The sequence below is a fragment of the Myxocyprinus asiaticus genome, chromosome 6 (genome assembly GCF_019703515.2).
Source record: "Myxocyprinus asiaticus isolate MX2 ecotype Aquarium Trade chromosome 6, UBuf_Myxa_2, whole genome shotgun sequence".
NCBI lineage: Eukaryota > Metazoa > Chordata > Actinopteri > Cypriniformes > Catostomidae > Myxocyprinus > Myxocyprinus asiaticus.
Genome location: NC_059349.1, coordinates 3,683,450 through 3,701,600, shown reverse-complemented (window position 1 = coordinate 3,701,600; position 18,151 = coordinate 3,683,450). Strand labels below are relative to the sequence as shown.

Below are 18,151 nucleotides of genomic sequence, written 5' to 3'. Positions count from 1 at the left end.
TTTGTATTACATGTTAAAAACTAAGTCATATTGGCTAGTAAGAACATGCGAGTGAGAATGACAGAATTTTAATTTCTGGGTGTAATATTCCTTTAATTACAAACAAGTACAATGAATTATAGATGACTGTGTTGTTGGCACCTAAAGCAGCCCAGTTTTAAGGTAGGACAGATTTTTGCATTTGTATAATGATTAATTTAGTGCCACCCCAGAGTTATTGATTGGTGGTCCCTGCCCGGCCACCCCTGTATAAAAATCCTGGCTCCACCACTGCATTAATAAAACAAACCCTTAAGGATAATCAGCAGAGGTTTTACTTTATTATGAGTAAATTAAGTGAACAAAGGTGTTTGCTGTTAGAACACAGAGAAGAAAACCACATTAGTAGCTACATAGTAGCTTTTCAAAATGCTCTATTCAAAGTGGACTACTACCTCAATCTGACACCAATAAATCATTCATAATACAACAAAGCAAATACAAATAACTTGAACATCTGTCTTTCTTTAACTTTATAGTTTAATTAACATATTTGCTTCTGTGCGTAAAAAGAGCCTGAGTTTCTTCCTAAAAAAATCACTCATCATGCTCACTGCTCACACATTCTTTAAGTTTTGTAACACTACAATTTCTGTTGACTTCAATGATACAGGATGTGATTTGCACATCTTTACTTTTCAAACATCATTGCTTTATGTGAATGTTTTCTGTTAGGCATACACAGAAGCTGGCTTGCATTGTGTTGAATAATGTTCTTTATTCTTTGACACTGTATTACTTCCACTCATGTAGCCATGCTTATAAAACTGCCTCTCTAGCTGTACAGCTGCAGCTCCCCCTTACAATAACTCAGGATTAGACAGTATCATGATATTTTTCTTTGTCTTTCCAGTCATTTTTTTTTTTTATTCACTTTTTATCATTGGAAAATTGTGACATCAATCAAAATGCCAGTCTGTTATGTCCTCCAAGACACATGAAAAAGTTCAAACTCTTCTTTCAGGAAGAATCTCTTATAGTTAGATCTGTTTGCCAGGACATATAAAGAACAGAGTCCATAGCAGAAGTGATGCAGTTCTCTGCTGAAGAAAGGCTCTTTTTGCTGGTTGTTGACACAGGTAATATAAGAGCTCACTGTCAATTAAAACAAAATTCCACTTTCATGATTCTGTCCTCTCTCTTGTTCAGTGAGATACATCTGTTTCTCTTCAAGTACTAGAACTGTTTGTAGGAAACTTTTAAAGAAGATAAAAAGTTGTTTCTTATCATGTTTTAAGAAATCAAGGCTGTTTAAAATTCTGATTATTTACTCTAGTCATAATTGGATGATATACAAGTATCTTTCATATAGCCTACACAATGTATTTTCAGTAGCAAGTATGTCTTTTTGTGGTTTGACAGCTTGAATGAAAGAACTATTCAATGCTACATACAGGAAAATTGCATAATAAACGTCACCATTTATAATCGTTCATTTTGCGCAGTTACACTAGTTTCATACACTTACCTGCAAACTCGTCAACAACATTTTGTTAATTCATGAAGTACAAAAACATTCGGAAATTTTGAACTGCCATCAGCTCGTAATATGTGTGTGTGATGCCTTTTCCATGCTGCGACCGTAGTCAGTAAATGTTATGTGCCCCTTGTGGCCTCCCAAAGCTATTACGTCAGACTACATTGAATGGAATGCAGCTGGCAGTGAATTGAAAGCACACAAATTAGGATTCTAATTAAAACATCGGCTGATGTTAATATATTGATGGTTAAAAAATGTATCGATAAAATAACATGCAGATCAATAATCGAAATATTGATATTTAATGAAATCCCTATAGATAACTTTGTACAAGTCATTTTTTAAGGCTGGGAATTGCCACAGACTTCCCGATTCGATATTACAATGATATTTCCAAGCCGATTCGATATGTATTGCGATATTGTGATTCTGTAAGTACTGCAATTTGATGTTTTTATATCAAAACTTCTTAAAAAGTAAAAACAAAAAACCTTCAAGTCCTTTTTCACAGAAAGAAATGTCTTTTGAAGAACAGTTGTGTCTGAAATGACAATTGTTTACACTCTGTAATATATAATTTGCAGGTAAAACGTAGGACTGTGCAAAACTACCAATTTAAAACTACTAATCGACCAGTCAGTGCCTTGTCTGAGCTAGGTGACTAGTTAGCACAAAGGAACCCATAAGGCCCATTATGTCCATTTGTATTCAAAAAATAAATATATACAATATATCATTTTAACTTATCAAACTAATTTTGTTATTTTAGAATATAAAATATATATTACCAGAGGCTATTACTATTATCATAATGATAATTTTGAAACATACAAATGAAGGATAAAGAGTAAACTTCTGGGGCTGTAGCATTATGACACACATGACAATTAACCTGTAGTCCCAGTGTCGTTGCATGTTATTTGCATATGCACCCTGAGATAGTCTTAGATCCTATGCAGCGTTCTCATAGACAACAACATTCTTACAAACTGCTCCCAGATGACTGACAGAGAGAACTCAAAATTTGCACGTGTTCCTTGAGACACGATCGAGCTGCGCACGTTGGCGCCAAAGAGCAAATTAACTTCTGAACAAAAAAAGCAAATAAAACGCGCTTTGCCGGCATGTCTGTCGTCTGTTCTTCAAAATATAATCAGGTGTGTTTCCTCAAGCAGACATCTTTGTGTCTAGCGGTATTTCTTGTCCACAGTGGCAGGTAAATGTGCAAAATTACCTGCCATTGCACATGAATACCCTGGCTGTTAGATTGTAAATACCGTAGGGGCATGAAAACATGTAGTTTACAGCATCCAATAGTTTGATAAGCCTTTTTACAGCTAAACTATTTATTAAAGCAGTGTCAGAGAGAATCTGCAGAATGACTTCTGACAAATACTCTACACAACACCACTCAAATTAACTTCTGGATTATGCATAATAACAGGAACATTGATCACAGCAAAGGATTTTGACATCCAACAGTGAACAAACGGCACTTGATGGCTGTTGCAGCGGTGCATTAAAGGACTAAACGTAAAGAATTAAAGAGACAAAACTTCTCAGAGAGAAAACCTGTTAATGTGGAACTCTGCACAAATAAAGCTTCTTATATTTAATCTATTAATCATTGTAGCATTAAGATAAAGATATATATTTTTTATTTTTTAAATAAAAAAATCAATTTTTCATCTGGGAGACGATTTTAAAATCTCTTTGGCTCAAGAATCACGATTTGTAACAGAATAGATTTTTTTTCCAGCCCTATCATTTATATGCATTTAATGGCATTTTTCTGTCCATATCTACTGTGTCTTTGTTATTTTATTGGTGTTATTATTTTTAACTACAGCCAGCAGATCTACTGATCTGACTGATGTTGTGTTACATTACAATAGTGTAATGTTGCTTTAATTACACTGGCGGCCAAAAGTTTGGAATAATGTACAGAATTTGCTGTTTTGGAAGGAAATTAGTACTTTAATTCACCAAAGTGGCATTCAACTGATTGCAAAGTATAGTCAGGACATTACTGATGTAAAAACAGCACCATCACTATTTGAAAAAAGCCAATTTTGATCAAATCTAGACAGGCCCCATTTCCAGCAGCCATCACTCCAACAACTTATCCTTGAGTAATCATGCTAAATTGCTCATTTGGTACTAGAAAATCACTTCCATTATATCAAACACAGCTGAAAGCTATTCGGTTTGTTAAATGAAGCTTAACATTGCCTTTGTGTTTGTTTTTGAGTTGCCACAGTATGCAATAGACTGGCATGTCTTAAGGTCAATATTAGGTCAAAAATGGCAAAAAAGAAACAGCTTTCTCTAGAAACTCGTCAGTCAATCATTGTTTTGAGGAAGAATGGGCACAAAGGTGTACACTACAGTCTTCAAAGACAAAGGACAACTGGCTCTAACAGGGACAGAAAGAGATGTTGATGGCCAGATGTACAACTAAACAAGAGGATGAGTACATCAGAGTCTCTAGTTTGAGAAATAGACGCCTCGCATGTCCTCAGCTGACAGCTTCATTGAATTCTACCCGCTCAACACCAGTTTCATGTACAACAGTCAAGAGAAGGCTCAGGGGTACAGGCCTTATGGGAAGAATTGCAAAGAAAAAAACACTTTTGGAACAGAAAAAAAAAAGAGAAAAGGTTAAGAGTGGGCAAAGCAACACAGACATTGAACAACAGATAATTGGAAAAGAGTGTTATGGATCTTAACCCCATTGAGCTTTTGTGGGATCAGCTAGACTGTAAGGTGTGTGAGAAGTGCCCGACAAGACAGCCACATCTATGGCAAGTGCTACAGGAAGTGTGGGGTGAAATGTCACCTGAGTATCTGGACAAACTGACAGCTAGAATGCCAAGGATCTACAAAGCTGTCATTGCTGCATGTGGAGGATGTTTTGCTGAGAACCGTTTAAAGTAGTTTAAGAAGTTCTGATTTTTTTACATTATTAATATCTTGACTATACATGATCGGTTGAATGCCATTTTGGTGAATATAAGTACCAATTTCTTTCCATAAGATTTTGGCCGCAGTGTAAGTGTTGACCCTGAAGATGAACTTTGCTCACAAGAACAACTTTGAACAATGCCTTTTTAAATGCTTCTGTAGACCACCTGACTGAGAAAAACTCTTCCCACATGAAGTGCAGTGGTATGGCTTCTCTCCAGTATGCACTCTCTCATGTGTTTTCAGGTGTCCTGATGTAATGAAACTCTTTCCACAAAAGGAACAAACATAAGACTTCTCATTTGCATGAGCTGTCAGGTGTACCTTTAGATGTGATTCCCACATAAAGTTTTTGCCACACTGATCACAGTTAAATGGTTTTAATCCAGAGTGATATTGTTGATGAACAGTGAGATGGCTTGCTTGTGTGAAACTCTTTCCGCACTGAAGGCATGTGAAGGGCTTCTCTCCAGTGTGAATTCTCATGTGACACTTTAGGCTTCCTTTTTTGGCAAAACTCTTTCCACACTGACGGCAGGTAAATGGTTTCTCTCCAGTGTGGATTCTCATGTGAACCTCAAGCTGTCCTCTCTCTGTGTAATTCTTTCCACACTGAACACATCTGAAAGGCTTCTCTCCAGTGTGAAGACTCAGGTGCCTCCTAAGGTGTATTTTTTGTGTGAAACTCTTTCCACACTGAGTGCATGTGAAAGTCTTCTCTCCAGTGTGAATTCTCAGGTGCCTTTCAAGATCTCCTTTTTGTGTGAAACTCTTTCCACATTGAGGACAAGTTAATATTGTTTTGGCTCTTGTTCTTCGAGTTCTTTTCTGTGTGAAATTATTTTCGGTCTGTGGGCAACTATTCGATTCTTCACCAGTTATGAAATTATCAGATTTATCATACTGATGTTTCTCCTCCACGTCATTCAGTTCTTGACTTTCCTCTTTCACTTCCATCAAGTCTAAAATAAACAGTAATAAATGTGAAACAACATATACGACTGAACCTCGAATTAATTTGATCATTTTAATTCAGGCCACGGTTTGTTCTGTCATGCTCTCATGTTAATATCATATAATCTGGTAAATTCTGGTTTTGTTTGTTTGGTCAACTGTTATTTTACTGTTTCTATGATTCTCTAACTATAGCGGATATAGAGAACTGATTAAAAATTTGTTAACTTAATGTTGATAAACAATCAAAAATAATCAAGAATGGAAGAATGGGCACCAACCTCTTTGTTCCTCAGCATCTTCATGTTTTATTATCCGTGTCTCTGGATAACTCAAGTCTTCTTTCTCCTCTTTAATACACTTCATTTCTGCAATAGTTTGTCTCTAGACTTCAGCTGTTAAACTTGGAGTTGTTCCTCTTTCTTCACCTGTAGGATGATGGAAATATTTCCAGCATTTATAAGTAAATTGTGGTCGGAGGGGCTTCACTGAAGGTGTGAATTGTGATTGCTGTGTGGATGTGAACTGGTTATGTTGTAGGCTTATTTATTTTTTTTAAATGTTTGACTTATTTGCTTTTTTGTTGCCCATAAGCAACAAATACCCAATTGAATACAGAACAAAACTAAATATACTAATCAAACTACATGCATTAGGAGCTTTATGCAGCACTCAAATAAGACATAATTTGCAGGATGATTACCCAGGCATTTTTCTTAACAAAACAACTTTTAAAATACTAATATTCATGTTCTAGTGAATAAAATTGTGCCTTATGTCAAAAATATTAACTTTATATTACTTACAGACGAAGAGCATCTCTGGAAAGGCGTGAAAGATAATGTTTGATGCACAGAAATTATGCTGTGTGCTCTGCATCCTACTTCCTGCTGGAACTAAACAAAATGAAAGAACCACTAGATGCAGAACAACTGGTCAAGAAAATTATTTCAAAATAAGAGTCCTCAATAGCGAAAGCAGCAAATAATTTATGTTGAAAGGCTTTTTAGTTTTTCAGTTTTGCTCATTGTTAGTTTGCTGAATTTTTTTAAAAACAATTAATGTGTTTAGCTATTTTCAGATTATAATTGTTTCATTTTGTTCTGTGTAGGCCTAATTGGTCAAAACAATGGAATCCTTGCAAGAGGGTTCACGTTTACGTGATCTTAATTATGGCATACCATAGACTTTTTTTCAAGTTAATTATACTGGCTACAGATTAACCTAAAACCTAATCCTGCCTCTAAAGTAAATAATCCTAATCCTACAACTTTTTTTATTTTTATTTTTCATTTTTAGAATAAAAGAAAATTACTTTATGAATCGATTTACTTTATGAATTCCCTATGTTGTCTATCGACAATCCTATTTTTTTAATAATTATTATTGAAGAATAAATAGAACATGGGGAAATTAGATGATTACTGTGTTGTTTACCTAACTGAATTAATGTACTTTCTTTTTTTTTTTTTTTTTTTGGTTAATGACCAACCCATTAATATACTCCTAACCCAAACCCTAAAGGCAGTCGCACAGCGGACGAGAGGCACCACGCCGTGTCTAGGTCACGGCATAGGTATCAAACACAGGGCACGTCGATGCGGTTCACATGGCAGACAATACACACAAAAGTCAGCAAGTTTTTCCCTTTTTAAAGAATGAACATGGGTAGAGTAAATAATATATGTCCATTGATAATAATTTGGGTCGAATTTAATGGAAAATATTTGAGTTGCGCTCCGTGGCATGGCAGAAATTTGAGCAGCCTCCAGAGTTGTAGGTGGGCCACTCGGCATCTGTCGGCGGCGGTGTGTGTACATTAACAGAAAATAATTGTATTGAATTTTAGAACGCACCATACCGTCCACCAGATGCGTCCGGTGTGCGACCCCCTTGTCAGTACTGAGACCTAAAAACAGCGTTATTTTACTTCTTAGCAAATCTCTCACCAGCTGGAGATCAAAAAGGATGTGACATCATTTGGTGTGATGGTGTGCTTGAATATAGAATTCATGGATTACATTGGTTAGTTTTATTGCATTTATAATCAATGAGATGAATTATTTTATTTATGCACTATAATTCAAGTCTTCAGATAGTTCTGTGTGAGGAATAGACCAAAATTCAAGCCTTTTATTCAACAATCTTCATCTCCATCAGCCACAGCTGTCTTAACAGTCAACAATGATCAATGATGTCAAATTCTCATCGGCTCTTACGTGTCATTGTCATTTGGACTACTTTTGTACTGGCTTTTGCCATTTTTCAGAATAAATTATTGTGATTAAATTTATCTGCCTCTTATGTTTTTTATATTGTTAAGGAACGGTTAGGGCTAGGTTTAGGGGTACGTAGAGTGAGATATTACTCTCATTAGCCACTGACAATAATACCTCAAATATAGTGAAAACCAGTGGTGGGCCGTGCATTTAAAGTCTACACCTTCAGTATGATTCATGCCATTAAGAAAACACAGTTTCACAATGAATAAGACACCCCATGACTTTGGGCATCATACGATATGTCACAGCTAACTAGTAATACCAATTGACATTTTAAAAACACGTCCACACACGAAAGCCAAAACTTGAAACGACACTTAATGCTCAAGCAAGCCTAATTTTACATCATGACAATTTTGTTAAATGAACGTCTCCCGAACAGACATTCAAAAATCATAATTTTTCATATGAATCTATCAAGGAGGTCTATAATACCTGGAAAAATCTATCTAAAAATATTTGTGATTTAAATGTTGCTTGCAATACATTTCGTTTCGTCAGCGTACACGGTTATGCTGCGTTCCATTCAAGTTGGATGAGGGATATTCCTACTTGATATCTCCGACCATAAATGCATTCCATTCCCCGATATTCAGAACTGCAACGCTCCCGTTAGATTAGCAGGGGTTTGACTCTCATTAGAGATGTCTCCTAGCAACCCAACTGATAAACAATGCTGCAGCGCTAGCATTTGTGCTTCAGGTGTACGATTATCAAAAGAGATTATAATGTTTTATACACCTGTTTCTGCAGGCATTTGTTAAACAAGCTTTAATATCATGTAATGTGGAAACTAACACATTTATCGATATTACTTAATAAAGTGAATGTTTATCACTTACTTTTTATATATCCCTGAGTGTCCACATGTTTGTGTGACATCATGCCCCTGCATCTCATCAAAATTTGAGAATTTCTGCATGAGCCTACAAGTTGTAATTCTGACTTAAAGATGCATTCCATTGCACTTTTCATAGTAGGAAGTTGTAAAATCCGACTTTCTGAGTTGAATGGAATGCAGCACTACTTTTCAAAACTTGATCCAACACTGAATGCTCAAGCAGCCTAATTTACACTTAGAAAACTCCTGATGTTGCTTAAACAATGCAAAAAGCACTTAACAATTTTCTTGAAATGAAAATCAGTCCTCCTTTCCTGTTTAGTAAATTAAGCAATCACACGGTCATGCAGAACATCTCCTGTTTTTAAATCCACAAGGATCTCTTTCTCAGTGATGCTGTGGCTGTGTGGACCGCCGTAGTATCCTAAAAATCACACCTACCAAGAACAAATAAATCAATCTGATTGGCTGATGAATCTGACAGTCTGACTTTAGTTGCCCATTCATTTGCACTGTTCAGGGATTCTGTGGAAATTCTGAAGGCCTGAGGGTGTGGAGCTCAGACTCACACGCTCGGCTTCGCATGCGATTTTTGAAACAGTTGTCACACTTTGCTTGTAAGCATCAAAGAATAATAATCGATCTGTTTGTAGATTAATTAAGAGTGGAAAGCGATTAAAAATACATAGGCAAAAAGGTGACTGAGAATGAAAGGATGAAAAATATTTATTTATTTATCATGTTAGGCCAGCAGAGAAGGCTTTGCTGGCCCTGAGAATTCACCACTGGTGAAAACACTATTTATTAGCACAGTTCAAGTGTCAGGTGGTTTTAGTGACTAATAGTTATGATCAGGAACCACAGTCAACTTCTCTTTGAACTAAGACAAGACTTTATTGAGTTAATCTACAACTACAAAACTAAACACTCACACACTGACACACATATACCCAGTTAGTACAAAAGGAAATTAGCTTTGAAGCACAGAAAATGAATAAAACTGATCTCATGGCAATTGTATTGATTGATGTGGTTGTTCATGTTTTTCATGTCTTTTATTTTTTTATGTCATGTGTTCCCTAGTCATGTGATTCCTGTTTCCCTCCATGTTCTTGTGTCTGGTTTTCATTGGGTTATTGTCTTATCTTGTTATCAGTTCTGTCTGTTCACTGGTTCCCTTGTCATTGTTTTACCCCTTGTCCATGTATTTAAGCCCTCATGTTTTCCATTGTCCTCAGGTATTGTGTTTGGTGTAATGTTGTCATGTCAAGTCTATGTTTTGTTCCATTTCACGTTGGATTTCACAACTGTATAAACTGCACCCGGGTTCCTACATCATCATCGTCTTCGTCTGCATTGCCATTGCCAGCACCAGCCTTACATTACAGCAATATATGGAATTTAGCAGATAAAAAAATTAATACATATTGATCTTATGCCAATCTAGAAAACTATGCTTGAACAAACCGTCAATTAGTGTACATAATACACATCGGTTTGAAACAGGGTTGCAAAATTATATCTTACTGCACCAGCTTAGCAATAGTCTAGAGCAGGGGTTCCCAAACTTTTTTAAATACATTTTATTTAACCCTTGTGCGTCAATTTAAATTTTCTCAGAGGTCCTTAGAGGACAAAAATGTCCGCGTCAAAAAATTACTATAAAAATATTATATATTAATATTAATTTCCACTTTCACTGACTTAGATTTTTTTTAACCAACATCAGTCCTGATCATAACTACCAAATATTAATTCGTTTTCAGGATTTTATCCCTTTAAATGCCAGTTTGTTTGTTTTTTACACACACACACACACACACACACACACACAAATTTCTCAATACACACATACAAAACACACACTGACATCCATACCAACACACCCACACAATTTTAGCTGCATCATTTATTCAATTGGCCTGCAGTGCTCTATAATACAGCAAACAGAAAATAGGAAAAAAGCATGTATTTGCTCCATAGGCTAAACATGAGAAAAATGTCACCATCTAGTGGAAAATATTAAAAAATTAAAATGTTGAAGCCAGGGCTCCGGAATGAAAGCATAATATCATAGACGTCATGATTTTATGCTTTAAAGGCACTGGGATCAAATACTGCAGTTTTAATGGGAACTGATTTCAGTGGGAACATTTTTGTCCTTAAGGTCCCGAGTGTAACTATTTTGTGTACACAGTGTATTATAGATGTATTATAGGAACTGAGGTTGAAATGTTAAAATCCCCAAAAAAATACACAACTTTGGCAAAATGTAATGATAAAAATGTCCCAAAGGTCGCACAATCAGAGATTGCACTACAGTCACAGTAGTAAAAATAAATAAATAAATAAATAAATAAATAAATAAATAAATAATATATATATATATATATATATATATATATATATATATATATATATATATATATATAATTATTTTATTTTTTCCCTCATTGAAGTAAAGCCAGGGCTGTGGCAACTATTATAATCTGTGGTAGGGGGTACATGTCCCCTTTACTTCTAGAATTATTTTTATGAAATGAAACATATATATGTATGTATATATATATATTTAAGAAATCAAACATTAGCCTATATTTTAAGTTTTGGCAGCTGTGAATTAAAATATTGGTAGGTGCCTAAATGGACCTTTAAGACCCATCAGAAGCCTACGTCAACCAGTCCGTTCAGCAGTGAACAGAACCAGCGCAAAAGCGTTAACAGTAAAGGCCAAGAAGGTGCATCACCTATTGCTTTTCAGGATTACAGGGTGTCAAGTTAATAATGGATACGTTTAAAACGTGATTGTGTTGTTGATAATGAAATTAATAACATTGACGGTGAAAAAAATTCCACTTTTTAATACAGTCGCATGAGAGCGCGACATAGATGTCCTTATGTATAATCCCTTTTTCCTATTTTCTGCCTGCAATGTCCTACAAGAGATAGTTAAAGACTGCTTTTTGGCTACAGCATAAATACTGTATGCAGATTTCACCAATAAAGATGTGATTATAAAGCAAATAAAACGACTACAGCTCTCAAATTAACCATGAGGATAGAAGACATTGGCAAAGCCATAAGTGGCCAGTTAATTGCCGATATGTCTTCAGCGCCATGAAATTGCTGAGTTGCAGGCAAAGGACATACTGAGGACAAGCTGAAGTCAGAGAAGGTGTTGGCCACTTCTGGAATTTAGTTTCTTTACACTTTGAAACATCTTGTGCAAAAAGTGATTGCATTTTTTGACCTTGACCTTGTTAGGAGATGAATAACGTTATTCGCGTCACCTGTGAGTGGTCATATTGTTTTGGCTCATCGGTGTAATTTATTTGTATGTGTAAATGTTTTTTGCGTTCTCTCAAAAATGAGATATATGCAAGTTCAAATTTGCTCTGCTTTCGCACAAAGTTGTGAGCGCGATCTGAAACATGATTGCACCATTGAACTGATGTTAAATGGCTGGGCTGGTGTTAGGATTTCCGTGGCCCTGGGTAACCATCCGCCTCGGGGTGGAGGCCTAGGCAATTGCCTAGTCTGCCTATAGCTACTAAAGTCGTAAATACAACAGGAAAACCTGAATTTGTGAATTGGGAGGAGACAGAGAAGAGGAAAGCAAGAGCTTTAGTACTCAACTGCATTTTGTTTGTTACCTTTTCATACCATTGCATGATCATACAGTACTTCTGCTTCCAATAAACACAATGCCACTTGAAACTATTGTATTTTGCATTTTATAACATGGATTTCAACTATGTGATATGCAGTGATATTCACTTAAAGACTTGAGGTAAAGTAACATTTTATTAGTGCACAATGCATACAATGAAACTTTTAAAAGGTGCAAACGAGGCAGTACAAAAAGGTAAGTAGAATATTTAAAGAATGGAACAGAAACTTATAGAGAAGTATGTCGCCAAAGCAAAAGAGCAAAAAAAGAACTTCACCGATAATGAACGGGTAGTTTTGCTGTCAGAAGTGGAAGCCAGAAAAGGTGTGCTGTTCAAAAGTTTGTCCACAGACATAACAGGTACAGGCAATAAAGAATCATGTGATGTGGTAAAGGAGGCTGTAATTGGGGTTTCATCTGAGATTTGGACCGTTGCAGAAGTAAAAAAAGTGGTTTGATATGAGATTGATACGAAAAGAAGAATTTCAGCACAACAAAGGAAAAAAGACATGGATGGTGAGCAGGGGCCAACTAATCTATCTGCATTTGATGAAAGGATGGCTGTAATCATAGGACACACAAGCTTGAGTGGCGTTTTAGAAAGGACTGAAGGTGAGAGTGACCTTACACAGGAGCTATCACAACACGGTAATAATTATTAAAGTAAAGTAAATCAAATTAAATATTATTTAGATTTTTTTAAGTAATGCAAATCATAATTGAGAACTTCCACTGCCCCTTCTAGTGCATCCACACACTGAAGATGGTAATGAAGAAGCTGAGGTCCAGCCATCTACTTCCCGAGCATCCACCTTCCGATGTGCCAATGCGAAGAGCCGCACCGGCACACGAGTCGTGACCGACGAGGTGCTCGCTAGTCAAGATGCCCTCATCAGTGCCATTAAGGACATGGCAGCTGGCCTACAGGAAATAAATTACTCTTTGAATAAATTGCTAGCAGTGTTTAACAGTCTTCAAATAAATGCATCTGTATGTGAATAAATATAATTAAGCAAGATGTTTGGATTACTTGGAACAAATATTTGCTTATTCCCTAAAGATTTTTGCAATCATTACCAAGCACTCTTATAAAAAGTTGTGTCCCTCATGAATCACCATTGTTAATAGACCGCAGTGCATTGCAAAAACTTTATCATCCACAGGTTCAGGGTGGGCGTGTGGTCTATGAGGAAAAGGAACGCCATGTGCCATTGCGATGTTGTGCAATACACAACATGCTAAATCCATCTGACAAAACTTTTCCGGCCTGTATAAGAGCATTCCAATAGCTGCATCCAAGAACATCCGACAGGATTTGAGTAACCTGTTTGTGTGATCTATCACAGAGCGCACGGACATGTCTCAGGTTGTAGAATAGTTCCTGAGGGGTTGTTGGGTTGGCTAAACCCATGTTCCCTTATGACTCAGTACACTTGACATTATGTTGGTTAACACATATGGGGAGTGCCTTCTTACACAACCTAACTGAAACCTCTCTACAATAATGGCAATATTCTAATATTGGCTATGGTGTTTGAGCCCGGTCCGTTTTGGCGCGAAGCTGCCTGCCATAAAAGCAGGTGCGCAAACACCATTTCCTCAGAATTTCTTCCTTCAAACAGCGATTCATCTCTTCTCTAGAAGCCCTCTACCCTTCGGCGTTGACTACGCGAGTCAGCAGGCGGAATCTTCACAGCAACGAGAAGACTCTCCGCTCCCCTGCAATGCTCCGGCGAACATCACTCTGCCTTGATGCTTGACACTTGGCTGGTGAATGGGCCTCAGCATCCTGATTCCCCGCTGCGCATCGGCAGCATTTGTGTATCCTTACAAGCAATTGTTTATTGTTTTACAAATATATATATATATATATATATATATATATATATATACACACACACACACACACACACACTACCGGACAAACGTTTTGAAACACACTCATTCTTTATAAAAAAAAAAAAGAAATAACAAAATTCTTCACATTTTAGAATAATTGTAAAGTCATCAAAACTATGGAATAACATAAATGGAACTATGGGAATTATGTTGTGACTAAACAAAATTCAAAATATATCAAAACTGTATTATATTTTAGCATCTTCAAAGTAGTCACCCTTTGCCTCGAATTTGCAGACATGTACTCTTGACATTTTCTCAACCAACTTCTTGAGGTATCACCCTGGGATGCTTTTTAAACAGTACTGAAGGAGTTCCCATCTATGTTGGGCACTTATTAGCTCTTTTCTTTATTATTTGGTCCAAGTCATCAATTTCAAAAACGTTTATTTATTTTTAATTAAATTTTAGTTTTATAATTAAATAAATTAATATGGTGGCACAATTATATTTTTGTCTACAAAACTAATTTCAAACATTTAAGCATACGCCTTCAGATCAAAAGATTATATATATATATATATATATATATATATAAAATCTCAGCAAAAAAGTAACGTCCCTTTTTCAGGACACTGTATTTTAAAGATAATTTTGTAAAAATCCAAATAACTTTACAGATCTTTATTGTAAAGGGTTTAAACAATGTTTTCCATGCTTGTTCAATGAATCATAAACAATTAATCAACATGCACCTGTGGAACGGTCGTTAAGACACTAACAGCTTACAGACGATAGGTAATTAAGTTATAAAAACTTAGGACACTAAAGAGACCTTTCTACTGACTCTGGAAAAACACCAAAAGAAAGATGCCCAGGGTCCCTGCTCATCTGCGTGAATGTGCCTTAGGCATGCTTCATGGAGGCATGAAGACTGCAGATGTGGCCAGGCCAATAAATTGCAATGTCCATACTGTGAGACGCCTAAGACAGCGCTACAGGGAGACAGGAAGGACAGCTGATCGTCCTCGCAGTGGCAGACCACGTGTAACAACACCTGCACAGGATCGGTACATCCAAATATCACACCTGCGAGACAGGTACAGGATGGCAACAACAACTTCCCGAGTTACACCAGGAACGCACAATCCCTCCATCAGTGCTCAGACTGTCCGCAATAGGCTGAGAGAGGCTGGACTGAGGGCTTGTAGGCCTGTATTAAGGCAGGTCCTTACCAGACATCACCGGCAACAACTTCACCTATGGGCACAAACCCACCTTCACTGGACCAGACAGGACTGGCAAAAAAGTGCTCTTCACTGACGAGTCGTGGTTTTGTCTCACCAGGGGTGATGGTCGGACTCGTGTTTATCGTCGAAGAAATGAGCATAACACCCAGGCCTGTACTCTGGAGCGGGATCGATTTGGAGGTGGAGGGTCCGTTATGGTCTGGGGCGGTGTTTCACAGCAACATCAGACTGAGCATGTTGTCATTGCAGGCAATCTCAACGCTGTGTGTTACAGGGAAGACATCCTCCTCCCTCATGTGGTACCCTTCCTGTAGGCTCATCCTGACATGACCCTCCAGCATGACAATGCCACCAGCCATTCTGCTCGTTCTGTGCATGATTTCCTGCAAGACAGGAATGTCAGTGTTCTGCCATGTCCAGCGAAGAGCCCGGATCACAATCCCATTGAGCATGTCTGGGACCTGTTGGATTGGAGGGTGAGGGGAAGGCCAATTCCCCCCAGAAATGTCCGGGAACTTGCAAGTGCCTTGGTGGTAGAGTGTCTCAGATTAAGGATTGGCTGAAGCCCGAGATAACATCTCATAGCAATAACTGGCAAATCTGATGCAGTCCATGAGGAGGAGATGCACTGCAGTACTTAATGCAGCTGGTGGCCACACCAGATACTGACTGTTTCTTTTGATTTTGCCCACCCCCCCACCCCCCCACCCCCTTTGTTCAGGGACACATTATTCCATTTCTGTTAGTCACATGTCTGTGAAACTTGTTCAGTTTATGTCTTAGTTGTTGAATCTTTTTATGTTCATACAAATATTTTCACGTTAAGTTTGCTGAAAATAAAAGCAGTTGAAAGTGAGAGGACGTTTCTTTTTATGTATATATATATATACTGGTGGCCAGAAGTTTGGAATAATGTACAGATTTTGCCCTTATGGAAAGAAATTGGTACTTTTATTCACCAAAGTGGCATTCAACTGATCACAATGTACAGTCAGGACATTAATAACGTGAAAAATTACTATTACAACTTTGAAAAAAAAATTCAGAACTTCTTAAACTACTTTAAACTAGTTCTCATCAAAAAATCCTCCACATGCAGCAATGACAGCTTTGTAGATCCTTGGCATTCTAGCTGTCAGTTTGTCCAGATACTCAGGTGACATTTCACCCCACACTTCCTGTAGCACTTGCCATAGATGTGGCTGTCTTGTCGGGCACTTCTCACACACCTTACAGTCTAGCTGATCCCACAAAAGCTTAATGGGGTTAAGATCCATAACACTCTTTTCCAATAATCTGTTATCCAATGTCTGTGTTGCTTTGCCCATTCTAACCTTTTCTTTTTGTTTTCCCATTTCAAAAGTGGCTTTTTCTTTGCAATTCTTCCCATAAGGCCTGTATCCCTGAGTCTTCTCTTTACTGTTGTATATGAAACTGGTGTTGAGTGGGTAGAATTCAATGAAGCTGTCAGCTGAGGACATGTGAGGCATCTATTTCTCAAACTAGAGACTCTGATGTACTTATCCTCTTGTTTAGTTGTACATATGGGCCTTCCACATCTCTTTCTCTCCTTGTTAGAGCCAGTTGCCCTTTGTCTTTGAAGATTGTAGTGTACACCTTTGTTTGAAATCTACAGTTTTTTGACAATTTCAAGCATTGTATAGCCTTCCATCCTCAAAATAATGATTTTGAGTTTCTAGAGAAAGCTGTTTCTTTTTTGCCATTTTTGACCTAGTACTAACCTTAAGACATGCCAGTCTATTGCATACTGTGGCAACTCAAAAACAAACACAAAGGCAATGTTAAGCTTCATTTAACGAACCAAACAGCTTTCAGCAGTGTTTGATATAATGGCAAGTGATTTTCTAGTACCAAATGAGCAATTTAGCATGATTACTCAAGGATAAGGTGTTGGAGTGATGGCTGTTGGAAATGGGGCCTGTCTAGATTTGATCAAAAATGACTTAATTCAGATAGTGATGGTGCTGTTTTTACATCGGTAATATCCAGACTATACTTTGTGATCAGTTGAATGCCAAGTTGGTGAATTAAAGTACCAATTTCCTTCAGAAACAGCTAAATCTGTACATTATTCCAAACTTTTGTAAGTGTTCCTATTGCGAGAGGCACATTCCGCTGTCAGACCAGCATGAGAGCTGCATTCACTGTCTGGGCCACACCCACACAGAGTCAGCTCTCATGGAAACAGACTACCTTCACTGCGAGGGCATGAGTCAAAACACTTTGCTCGTGAATCGCCCTCGTTCTGAGGGATGATTCAGCCTCACGTGCCCTCCCACCCGCCTCTTCTGTGATACCTGAGGATTCACAAGAGGAGGTCGAGCAGGATGAATTTGAGGTGGACTTCGTGCCGGTACACACCCTGCAAGCCCCTCAATCACCACATGATGCATCTTTGCCGATATGTTATGTTCGAGACGAGCTCCGGCCCTCTGAAAGAGTGTGTGGCCTCGTATCGTTCGGCAGTTCTGATGCTGGGGATGATAATGAAGATACCATGTCTCTTGCTGCATCAGGTGAGTGGTCAGTGGATGACGCTGCTGCCCCTTTCCCCAGCGAGGGCGAGGAGTGTGTACACGCCACTGACAGGGAGATGCTCCACATCCTTACAAGGGCGGTCAAAGAGCTCAACCTCGAGTGGTCTCCCCCAGAAGAACCTGAACAGTCTCGACTCGATGAATGGTTCCTACAGTCCGGATGCCGTCAAGTGGCCATGTTCCACAAATCTGCCCCATTCTTCCCCGAAGTTCATAACGAACTGTCTAAGTCCTGGCGTGCATCCTTCTCATCCTCTCTAATGTGGATCATGGG

General features: G+C 37.8%; 2 protein-coding genes across 2 annotated transcripts in view; both read right to left on the bottom strand.

Moving 5' to 3' along the window:
* The window catches only part of LOC127442946 (gastrula zinc finger protein XlCGF7.1-like), an 898,889-nt gene that overhangs the window by 177,552 nt on the left and 703,186 nt on the right, over window positions 1-18,151 (bottom strand). The gene's annotated exons all lie outside the window — the stretch shown is intronic.
* The window catches only part of LOC127442169 (gastrula zinc finger protein XlCGF57.1-like), a 55,786-nt gene continuing 37,926 nt past the window's right edge, over window positions 292-18,151 (bottom strand). Inside the window, exon 5 of the mRNA XM_051700012.1 lies at window positions 292-5,440. Coding sequence (XP_051555972.1) covers window positions 4,601-5,440 — 840 coding nt within the window. The 3' untranslated portion in view covers window positions 292-4,600. The remainder of the gene's footprint in view (window positions 5,441-18,151) is intronic.